Raw genomic sequence first — 12512 nt, forward strand, 5'->3', positions numbered from 1 at the left:
TACTGAGCCCGCGAGCCACAACTACTGAGCCCGCATGCCACAACTACTGAAGCCTGCGCACCGAGAGCCTGTGCTCCGCAACAAGAGAAGCCACTGCAATGAGAAGCCCGCACTCCTTAACGAAGAGTAGCCCCCACTTGCCACAACTAGAGAAAGCCCGTGCACAGCAACGAAGACCCAATGCAGCCAAAAAGAAAAAAAAAAAAGTCTCCAGTCATTGCCAAATGTCCTGAGTTGGAAGGCAGTGAAGTGGGAGACAAATTTGTCGCACACATATTAATGAATCTGACACTAAAATTTCCAAATAATTTAAAGTAACAAATATCTGCAAGTTAAAAGGTCCTTGAAGTTGGGAACCAGTCCTCTGCCCTGTGACCCATTCTCTCCCCAGCCCCACCTCCTGCACTGCCTCACACACCTACCCTGATGTCTTTGTTTTAACTGAGGTACAGTTGGTTCACAGTGTTGTGCAGTTGCGAGTTTATTGTTTATTTTTATTTTTTGGCTGCGCCGCACAGCCTGTGGGACCTTAGCTCCCTGACCAGGGATGGGGCCCACGCCCCCATTAGTGGAAGCACGCAGTCCTAACCACTGGACCACAGGGGAGGTCCCACCTACCCTAAAGTCTTGCACTCAATATGAGTTGCTTGGCTCTTTGATCCAATTCCTCTGAAGGGTCAGGGTCTACTGGAGTCCCATCCAAGTGTAACGAAGGACAAAAATATATAGACTCAGGGGCAAATGACGGACTATGTATTCATTACCATGCAAAGTCAAATTCGAAAAGAAAAGCAAAGTTAAGAAAAGAAAAAAATGACAAGAAAAAAGAAGCAACATGATCCCTAGCTTATACAGTTTGGTGGTCACTTCCTCGGTCTTGTTATTGGTGGGACTAAGCAATGTCAGTGACAAGCCTACAGTACAGGCAGAAGACAAGCGGAGAAGGGCATGCAAAAGAAAAAAAACAGTACATCCATGTTCACAGCAGCATTCCTCACAGTAGCCAGAAGGTGGAAGCAACGCCAGTGTCCACTGACAGATGAATGGATAAACAAATGTGGTCTATACATACAAGGGGATATTCCTCAGCCTTAGAAGGAAATTCTGACAATGCTACAACATGGAAGAACCTTTGGGCCATCATGCTAAGTGAAATTAGCCACTCATGCAAGGACAAATACTGTATGATTCCACTTATATGAAGCACCTAGAGTAGTCAAATTCATACAGAAAATTCAAAATTACTTTGGCATCACTCCCTGTGAGTTATCTGCCTCTATTTGAGAAGACTGAAAACTTCCCAGGGGGTGCAATATCAAAACTTCCTAAGATAATCTGTGACATACACTTGGTGCGGCGATGACAAGTGATTCTCAACGTTTTCTGAGTGGTAGAGAGTCTAGAACCTACTTAAAGTACTGGAAGTAATTAAGACAACTAAATTGAACATTCTAAGTTTGCACAAAATGACATTTTTCACTAGATTACAGCAAGTATAAGAAAGCCAAAGATTTAGGAATGCTGGATGTGAGAAAAATCTTAAGCATTCCATTCATTAACTTAAATTCCTTATAAATTGGGAAAAGCTTTTAGCGCTGGTTCATTCATGGCATACCAGTGTCTGTAAAGGTGGAACTTAAGTTAGCACTGGGTTGTGGCTTTGCAGATATTTTGGGTCAAATATGGACTAGTGTAAACCACTGGTTAAACAAGTTTTTAAACATGAAATCTGGGAGGTATTCCAAGGGGCTGGATTCCATTAGGGCCATAAAATTCTATTAGATTTATACTTGCCTTTCTATTTTCTTTCAGACACTTTCCCAGAAAATGGTAAAGATACTCAATTACTTATTGTAGATTCTTAAATGTAGATCTGAATAGGTAAAAAATGATGTCTTTCAATCACTTATGAGAGCGAGAATGACTAAAAGTGCAGCCCTAATTGGGAAGGACAGTAAAACTCCATCCAAGTGACATGCAGACTAAAGTGACTTGAGTTCAACAAGAGATGTGTCACCTGTCTGGGAAAGGATGAAGGTTTTCCAGAACAAAAAGACACAGAGCTCAAAGATGTCAAAGGTCTTACATCTCTTCTGAGTGAAAAACAAAGACACTCATTGCAATGCAAAGAAACTAGTTTTCAGGCCACTCGCTCTGAGAGCACATCTCCACCACATACATTTAAGTTATGCTCAAATTATGACAAGGGAAGGACCCTCTGGAGAAAAGATTTTCAGAGCAGCCTTGGAAAGAAGTCTTCCTGGAGGCGCTCACCCAGCCTTCCCCCGAGGGTCCAGAAAGGCAGGATGGCGGTGGGGAGCTGCACCCCATCCCCAGATGGCTACCTCAGCTTAATTTTAGCATTTCTTACTGTTACGAGAAGAACGTCTCTCCCTGGTTTGCCAAAAGATAGAAGAATATCTGGTCACAAGATAAACCAAAATTGTGTAATTCCTCAATTTCTCAGGTTATTATAATTAATGATAATGGTATAATGGTGGCAGTGAGAGCCTAATAACTAATTTTGTCATAGAATTACCATCACCATTAATAATGCTAAATAATGATGCTACGTGCTTATAGAGTTTTCCACCCGAAAACTTTATAGATTATATCTCAGTGATCTTTGCTAAAAGGTTCTGAGGTAGACAACTGACGCGGTTCTAATTTTTCAGCAAAGGAATCACATGGAAGCCAGTTCGGATGCCTGCGGTGACACCGTGATTCTGTGGAGGAAGCAGAAAGGCACTAGACTGGCTTCACTGCAGCCAAACCTCTAGCTCAAGATCACGGTTCTAGGAAACATTCTCAGCGCCTATAGCTGCTATGCTGAGGTGGCCTGTAAGGAATTTAAACAGGCTCACTGGAGTACAGAAAAGGGTCAAAGGGCTCAGGAATCAGGCTACTTTAACACAGCTCTTATTAATTCTGATCCACTGAAATCCCTCAGTTTCTGACTGCACTGGGAATCCTGGCACATCCTGGAATTGAAATTAAAACCGCATTATTGCCACTTCCTCTTTTTTCTCTCCTCCTAATACAGAAATACACATGCACATACCTTCTTTGTCTGTCTGTCTATCTATCTATCTATCTATCTATCTATCAGGATAAAGCATTTTTCTGGAAGCTAGGACACCTGTGTTCTTGTTCTGACCACTGCTAACTAGCCATGGGGCTGTGATAAGCATGTCACCTGTGGGCCTCAGTTTCCCCATTTGTGCAATGATGGAGGAGGACAAGAGGGCCTCCAGGGCTTCTTTCAGCTCTGAAATTCTCTTAATTCTCTGAGCCAAGCTGTTGGCTAGGACTTTAGTCTTCATACTGCATTTTACAGGATACATTTCACAAACTGTCAGCTGAGAAATGGGTACGGTATTTGCTATTTTGTTGGATGTCAAAATAGTAATTTCAATAAAAGATGGCTAAATTACAAAGAAGCTCTTCTCCCAACAGGTTCTGTATATATGCACCCTAGTATCTCTCTCCACCCCTCCTGGGGGGACTCGTTCCAGCCAGGCTGCCGCGGGGATTCTCTCCCCTCCAAGTGGGCCTGGGGCTTCAGCTCTGCTGTGCAGCCCCTGCGCTGCCTCTGTAACAGCCTTTGACTTCCTCCTCTTGGTCCTCGGTTACCCAGTAGCAGAGGGCTCTGTAACATCGCTAAGAAAGCCAAAAAGGGAGGACAAAGAAAGGGAAGAGGGAGAGGAAACCTCCCGAGGCCACGGAGCTGGGATGCCCCTGGCCCCTCTCCAGGGTGGCGGCATGGGACCACAAGGGGAAAAGGAGGGGGTGGCCATCCGCTGTGCCCTGCTGTGCCCCCCCGCCTCAGCACCCCTCCCAGCCCCAGGCCTATCAAATCACAGCCCCCCTCTGTACCTGATCCATTCCTTCACCAGCCCTGGCCCTGCACACCCTCGACTTCCCGTTTCCCCCTCCCTCCTGTCTCCTTAGAGCACCCACCCTCAGCCCCGCCAGAGTGCGCACTGCAGGTTCCAAGGACCACCTCCGACAGTACAGGAGTGCTTGGTCTCGCTCCCTGCAAGGTAAGGGGCAGGAGTCCCCATTTCTGCAGCAATCAGAGACGAGCACAATAAAAGCCCAAAATACTGAGCGCGCTTACCACATCCACTCTGTAAATACAGTTCTGAATGTATTTATACGATCACTTTAATGCTCAGAACTACACCAAGACATACTTCTATGCTTCCCATTTTACAGATGAGGAAATTGAGGCTTAGTGAGGCCATGCAAGTTGTCTAAAGTTACACTTCATAAGAGGGGAAGCCAGGATTTGAACCCAGGTCATGAGACTTTGGTGCTCTTCATTTACCTTCATGAAGATACAGGATGTTAAAATCTGAAGTGAAAACTCAGGATCTGTTTTCCCATAGAAACATTATTATAAAGAACAGATACGTGTACATGTATAACTGAATCACTTTGCTGTACACCTGAAACTAATACAACATTGTTAACCAACTATTCTCCAATATAAAATAAAAAGTTAAAAAAACCAATAGTCACTGGTGCTAGAGCCCTATTAACAAAGACCATGAGTTAGGAGGCTTTTAGGGGCTGGCCCAGAAACCTCCACATCATTTATTACTGCCATAGCAAAATGGACCTCAACTTTCCAAATTCTCAACCATCAGTTCAATGAACAAATGTTTGGACACAATCTGTTTTCAATGTGGGAAGTGCTGTTCCCTGTTGAGACACAGATATTCATCTGTGTGTATGAATAGCCATAGACACCCCATGCTAACCAGGACAGGGGTAAAGAAACTTTATTGGTGTTTTTAATTCTCCAAATTGCTTAAGTAAAAGAAGAAAGAGCGTGAAACGTTACTATTTAACAACAAACCTTAAGGGAAGCATCCCATCCAGTTAAAAGTGACATTTTTGGTCCTACAGTCCCAGGTGGGCAGGCTTGAATGGTGGATAAGGTAATGTGGAAAGGTCACATTATAATTTGAATGGAAGACGGGTATATTTTGTGGAACAGAACATCTATGACTTCAGGGAAACGACTAAAAAAACCAGAAAACAACCCCCCCTCCCCAAAAAAGGAAGAAGAGGCAAAAATATTTGGTTCCCAATGACTTGGTAATTCACAGCTTCTATAACGTGATGAGAAAAAATTTAAACTGACTATCGTCTTGGACACTTTATGAAAACATAACAAATACTGTCTATGAACAATTCACGGTGGATTAAAAAAAACGGTCTCTCTTTGACTGTTAATATTTTAGCATGCCTTCCACACAATCTTCCTGATAGGAAACTTGAAAGAATAATGAAAAAACATACTATAGAATACTTGAGGTGTGTGGGAAAAGGTCATTATTTCTACAACCATATAAAGAGGAATTAAATGGCTTATTGCCCATTCATTTCTTCACTCTGTTGCTGATACCCATGCCAACACATGCTTTTCTGGCTACATATAGGCCCTGTGCAACGTTTCAGGTCAGCGATTCACAGGCAATGAGGCTGGGTCTCCAGGAGAGCTGCACGGTCACCTGTCTTTCCCTTGGTATGGTTCCAGCATGTACCAGAAGCCCTCGTGGAGACTCAGAAGAAAGAATTTGTCTCTGGGATCACCCAAAGCTCACACACCTTGGCCACTCTGTGAGGCTAACAATTATTCCCACTTGCCAGCGGTGGCCTGTTTATCCACTGACTCAAGTTCATTCAGCTCTGACTCAAGATCGCTAATGAGCTCATTTTACTGACTACAAAGCATGGCCTGTCGAGGGGGACACAAACAAACCCCCAGAGATGGAGACACCCCAGCAGCCTTCTCTACTTGTTACCCTGATGTCTGGAAACAAAAACCAGCATTCAAAGTGGTCACCTTATAAGTACAGCATGATCCTAACCTTGTGAACAACAACAAAACTCAAAAAGCCTCCAAACCTATATATAAGTGGGTCTATGGCATTGAGGCTAGAAGCACAAACTTTCAAGCCAAACTGTCTGGCATGGAACCTTGGTTCCAACACTGTAGTGGGCTGAATGGTGGCCCTCACCCCCAGAAGTATGTCCCCCTGGAAGCTGTGGATATAACCTGATTTGGAAAAAAGGGTCTTTGCAGTTGTAATTAAGTTAAAGGGCTTGCGGTGAGATCATTCCGGGTTAGGTTGGGCCCTAAATCCAGTAAGCGTCTTTAATTATTTATTTGCTTATTTTTTTGGCCATGCCCCCAGCATGTAGGATCTTAGTTCCCCGACCAGGGATAGAACCCGTGCCCCCAGCATTGGAAGTGCGGAGCCTCAACCACTGGACCGCCAGGGAGGTCCTCAGTAAGCGCCTTTGGAAAAGAAGACGGACAGAGACTGCAGTGATGCGCCTACGAGCCAGGACGCAGCAAGGAGAGCCCGCGGCCACCGGAAGCCAGGAGAGAGTCAGGGGACAGGGATTCCCCCACAGAGCCTCCAGAAGGAACCAACCTTGACCATACCTTGATTTCAGACTTCTATCCTCCAAAATGGTGAGAGAATAAATTTCTGTTGTTTTAAGTCATCCAGATTGTGTTAATTTGTTACGGTAGCCCTAGGACCCTGATACAAATAGCGACACTTGCTAAGCTGAGCGACCCTGGGGAAGTTACTCAGCCTATTTATACATCAGTCTCCTCAGCTGAAACGTACAGATTTTAATACTCCCAGTTACGTGGGGTTGTCGTGAAGGTATGCAGAGTGCTTCGAACCGTGCCTGACACATAGTAAGCACAATGTATATTATCACTATGTGCTTCCTCGTCATGAATGTACATTATATAGGCCCTGAGAAGTGTCTCAGCAATATCTCTTAGTACCGAAATCAAAAATAATATTTACTTTCTCGATCGTGCTTCTCTGTGTTTCACAAATGATGCAGCAGGGGCATGCATCAGTTTTGTCATCGGAAAGCATTTATTCATTTTAAATGATCCTTTTACTTATTGAGATAGACAGCTGCACACCTTCAAGCTCATCTTCAGATAAAAAGAGCCGTGCTATGTTTTGCAGTGATGGACTCTTTAACCAACACGCACGCCTGCTAGCAGGAATCACAGTGTGGTGATTAATACCTGAGAACTACAAGGCACACATTGCTACTCCTTCAAAAGTCGAGAGGCTCTGAAAAATTGCTTCCACTTGCCTATAACAAGGAAGCCTGATTTCCTGGTATGTGTGCCTCTGTTTCCACACTCATAGTGCTTCCATAATAACAGTGTAAAACTTCCCAGATTTCATATTACATATGATTCCATATTACATACAGATTTCATATGCTGTCCTCAGAGTTTATAAACTGACTCTGCTATCCAGCTCTCTAGCCATTTTCACTAGAAGCATGGCACAGTGCTTTAATTTCATTGACCCATTTCTCTCATGAAAAACACTCTTTTTGTAATGAAACACTTAGCCTGACCCAGCCACCCTGGAGTTAAGGATTATGAAGGATGAGAATGTAATGCAACATAAAACAAGTACCACAGGAGGGACACGGGGAAGGACGCTGACCAGCAATGAGGAGGGGGAGGAAAGGCACTGATGCTTCAAAGCTCCCTGGGGACCAGACAGCGTGAAACCATCCGTCCTCCGCAAAACCCCGCCGCCCTAGCCCAACAAGAGGCGGGGTGTTGGCAAGTGCTTTTTAATAATCACTGTGAATTTGTGAACTATCCATCGGCAAAGTATTGTTATCAGCAGCTACTTATGGCCACCTGACGGAGGCTGGCTTTTAGCCCAGTGGGAACGGAGGGGCTGCCCAGTCAGTGTTCTTATTCAAGGTCACCCTGCAAGTGAGCCGCAGGGCTGGGCTTACAGCCCTTCCCTACTTCTGGTGGGTGCTGACAGTTCCCCTAATCACATTCCCAACTTCAGTTCAAGACCCTAAGTTAGGATAGTTAAATTAGGTCTGAAGCTCTTCTCCATCTTCACGGCCCCTGTGATTCTTATTTGACCTCCAAGGAGTTGACCTCGTCAAACTCTGCCTTCCCCAGCACACTCCCACCTCCTCTCTGTTTTCCCTGGGTCCCCTGCCCCTCTCCCCTTTGGCAGAGAGACCCTGTAGACCCGAATGGAGCTCAGCAAGGCTGGGTGAGCTCCATTCCATCTGGGAAGAAACTTCGCCCGGTCTGGCCATCTCCGATTCCCCCTCCTGGCTCTTCCAGCTCTGCCCTCTGCTGCCCCAGCTCCTTCTTGGCTCTCTTTCCTTTTTCTGCCTCCAAAATGTCGATGTGGCCATGGACTCTCAAGTTTCCTCTAGAGCCTCCCGATAAGCTTGCTTCTAAAACCTTCATGTCTAGACTTGACTTCTCCCCTGAGCTCCAGACCTCCCTATCCAGCAGACTCCTGGATATTTCCACTCCTGTGTTCCAAAAGCAACTTAAACAAATAATATGAAGACCGGACTCATGATCTGTTCCCCTAACCTGCCTCATGTCTCCCAAGCTCTCAGCATTTGCTAAAGCATCAACACCTGGCTACTGACCAAAATGGAAACTGCCGCGTCATCACGGACACCCCTCCCTTGCCCCACACACTCGAGATTCACTTGAGTCAATCTTCATCACATCTCCTGCCTCTGTTCTTTACTCTCCCTTTCTTTCCAGGATCCCAGTCCCTGCTCTTCTGGGGTGGGCTACCGTGGCAGGCCGTTAACTGTTCTTCCCAAACGCCCCATCGGACACACCCAGGGTTTCCAGAACGCTTTCCTGAAAGAGATCTGATCTCACTAGTTTGTATTCAAAGCCTTCCATGATTTAGCTTCTAACCCACTCTCTCACTTTCCAACCTTATTCCGTACGTTAAAGTAACGAAACAAGGAGGCCATTAGACGGAGGTGTTCTAATGCCTTGGTAGCCTCGTGGCAAAGCAAAACCTACACCAGAGTCAATTCACTGGAATCTGAGAAAGTAAAACTTAAGAACAACCAATCACAAATAGCCAGCAGCCTTTCCCAAATAAGGCAACCACTTACACTATAACCAGTCAAATAATTTCCTTGCTTTGCGTCAGCATCTCCTCTATAAAAACCTGGCCCCCAGCTCCTGCAGGTGGAGCGCTCCTAACCACCTTTGGTTTGGTGCTGCCTGATTCGAATCATATATGTTCAAGTAAATTCTGGAAAAATTTACCAGAACTTAAAGGTCAGTTTACCTCTTAACAGTATCCCACGCTCTTGGTTGCTGAAAGCACTCAATATTCCGCACACGTGGCTGGTAAGTTTTGGCTTCCGTGCCTATGCTGATGCTGTTCTTTCAGCCTCGAGTGCCCCCTCTCTTCCAGCTTTTAATGTCCAAATCCTTCCTGTCTTTAAAAGACGCCACTGTCAAGTTTCCCAATTCTCAGCGCAAATGAGCTGCCTGCCCACTGGCCACCTGCAGCATCCTTGCCTGAGCCTCTCATGACTCACGACTTTCGAGCTGTGTTTTCTCCCTGACTGGACACCTCTGGTGGGGGAAGACCCCCATGTGAGTCATCTCAGAATCCCTCACGGCACGGTGGGCTGCTGCTCCAGGCCCGGGGCAGGCAGGTGTCTCAATAACCAAACGAACGACCAGTACACTCCTGAGCACCCCTCCCGCAGACCTCCACCAAGGGCCGTGATACACGTGTGAGAAGACAACTCGGTTTCTGCCCTCCAGGCGCTTACAGCTCAGTCCCAGAGATTAGACCAATATACACCAATTAATAAAAAGCAATGGAAATAAAGAGCAGGATCACTGAGAATATACCCTGTAAATACTCTAAGAAGTCAAAGGAGAGGTTCCTTTTTAGGAACAAAATTGGATCTTAGTAATAGGTTTATTTTGGATGGGTGAAAAGGCGGGCATTCCAGGGGAAGAGAGTAATAGGATCAGGACAGGCAAAGGCATCAAAAGAAGTTGCCCTAACATTCACCATGTCCCTTCTCAGGCCGGTACCCGGGCTAAGTGCCTTGTAGGCATTATTTCGTTTAATCTGGACAACAATCCTGCAAAGCAGATAGCAACGTTGCCGATTTTATAAGTAAGCAGGCTGAGGCTGTAGGGGATTAAGTGACTGGCCAAGGTTACACAGGATTAGTTGGCACAGCTGTGATTTGAAAAGGCAGCCACGTCCATTGCACCATGCTGTGTCCTCTAGAGCAAGACATATAAATATCACAGGGTGTTTTCTTCAGGAAGGAGACTCTTTGTATTGATGCATAGTTCAAGGTGTAAAGCAATGAACACAATGTGTAATATGTGTAGGGTTTAGTACAAGTTAGCTGACTGAATGCAAGTCTGTCCATCTAGAAAGAGAAGCAAGAAGGCTCAGCAATCAGACAAGAATGCTCTGGGGAGAAATGATTAAGGAGGGCAGCCCTAGAGGTGGGGAGTACCTCCAGACCAACGGAAAGCACAGAGGTGGGACACGGACTAAGAAGTTGGAGTAATACCACCCACTTCAGTTACAAAGAAAGAGAAATAATCCAACTGAGCACAGCTTTGTCGTAACGAACATCCATCCTCAGAGGTAACGAGTAAGAGAGAAAGTGATGGAAGGAAACATACTTGGTCTCGTTGGCACATCGGATCTTGCAGCCTTCCTTGGGAATCACCAAGCCCAGGTGCATTCGGAGCCTGCAGTTCGTGGGTCCCGTGTGCGGCCACACGTGGGTTCCCGGGTGCATGACGGAATATTTGATCTGCACAGAAAATGTACCACCCTGTTCATCCATTTACCAAGGTGTGGGAGAACTGCTAAAAGTACAAAATTACTGTCAATTTAGATTAGTGCCTTTGCGGAACTCAGAATTTATATTCTCGTCTTATTTCTTTGTGAAGGAACTAAAAATAAGGACTCCCATTTTCCACAAAGCTATAAACACTGAACATTTTCCACCCTCCATGCTGCCGTCGAGGGCATGAAATTATGTCTTATTAAAAAGCAAGTGAAAAAAGAGGCCTTCAGTGGGTCAAAGGAAATAACCGTTTCTTTGTAAACATCAGCATTCCCAGTTATTCCCCCAATAACTGACTGTGTTCTTCCCAGCCCAGAAGACATTCTTGGTACCTGTCCTCTTCTGCATCCTGTCGTCTCGGGGAATTTATCTAGTAAAGAACAGGTTTTAGGAGCTCCTTTACAGGCATTTTCATTTTTCCTTCCTAGAACAATAAGTGATAAAACCACTGTTAGAAACAAATCACAGTAAAGCTTTAACTCATCCCGTTTTGACCATATACAATCTATATTGTCCTCCTCACTGTAAGAATGAGAAGGCCCAGTAAACACAAGAAGACACAGTGTCCTGTTCCAATAAACAGTGACCGGCGCAGCAAGGACCAGAACCTTCCACCCAGCCGTGGACTGTACCGTATTTGACTAAGGATGTCTAACGGACAAGGCATGTGCTGAATACTTATTTTTCCCCCTGTAGCAGGGAGAATAATGGCTCCCTCCCAAGAATGACCACAGCCTAAGCCCAGGAACTCGTGAATATGTTATGTTACATGGCAAAGGAAAATTAAGGTTGCAGGTGACATGGAGATTACTAATCAGCTGACCTTTAAAGAAGGAGATTATTGTGGATGAACTGGATGGGCCCAGTGTAATCACAGGGTCTCAATGTAGAAGACAGAGTCAGTGCCAGAGTGATACAGAATGAGAAAGACTTGACTGGCTATTGAGGGCTCCAAAGACGGAAGGGGACCACAAGCCAAGGAATGGGGGCAGCCTCTAAAGTGAATGCAGCCTTGATGGCACTTTGACTTTAGCTCAGTGAGACCCAGAACTGTAAAGGTAAAACATCTGAGTTATCTTAAGCCACGACATTTATGGTCATTATTATAGCAGCCACAGTAAACGAATCCACCCCCCAGCCCCCGAGGAAGGAAAATAGCTTATGTTACACTTCTGACCTAAAAGTGCATTTTCTAGGACTATATTCTAATAACTCACACATTAGTTTTCACTGAAATTTAATGTATTTTCCAATGTACAGCTCATCTTTTATGTGCTGATAAGAATAGGATTTCAGTGAAGAGGGGAGGAGGTCTCTGAGAGATGGGGGTTTCTCTTGAGGGACTGGTCAAGAACACAGATTTTGGGACATAGTCTAAAGCACCCTGGACTATGCAAATTCCTTCACCATCGACAAAATCACTGTTTCTTAATCATATCTTGAAAGATGTGCTCAGGAAGGTACAGCATCATTTGCTGTCACGGAGGAGGAAAACAATGTTTTTTTTTTTTTCTAAAAGGTAGATGGGCTTCCCTGGTGGCGCAGTGGTGGAGAGTCCGCCTGCCGATGCAGGGGACACGGGTTCGTGCCCCGGTCCAGGAGGATCCCACATGCCGCAGAGCGGCTGGGCCCGTGAGCCATGGCTGCTGAGCCTGCGCGTCCGGAGCCTGTGCTCCGCAGCGGGAGAGGCCACAACAGTGAGAGGCCGCGTACCACACACACACACAAATAATAATAAATAAATAAATAAATAAAAGGTAGAGACATTGTAATTCCCTACTCAGGATTCCTACAAAGTACTGATACATCTA

At 45.4% G+C, this 12512-nt stretch overlaps 1 protein-coding gene across 4 annotated transcripts in view; it reads right to left on the reverse strand.

Annotated features, from left to right (window-relative positions):
• ASPH (aspartate beta-hydroxylase) overlaps positions 1–12512 on the reverse strand; it is a 229628-nt gene that overhangs the window by 16257 nt on the left and 200859 nt on the right. For all 4 annotated transcript variants that reach the window (XM_060116094.1, XM_060116093.1, XM_060116095.1 and 1 more), the window contains 2 exons: positions 11034–11125; positions 10532–10665 (listed from right to left, as the gene is read on the reverse strand). In XM_060116094.1, coding sequence (XP_059972077.1) covers positions 10532–10665; positions 11034–11125 — 226 coding nt within the window. The remainder of the gene's footprint in view (positions 1–10531; positions 10666–11033; positions 11126–12512) is intronic.

Source organism: Mesoplodon densirostris, chromosome 13 (assembly GCF_025265405.1).
Source record: "Mesoplodon densirostris isolate mMesDen1 chromosome 13, mMesDen1 primary haplotype, whole genome shotgun sequence".
In the NCBI taxonomy this organism is placed as follows: domain Eukaryota; kingdom Metazoa; phylum Chordata; class Mammalia; order Artiodactyla; family Ziphiidae; genus Mesoplodon; species Mesoplodon densirostris.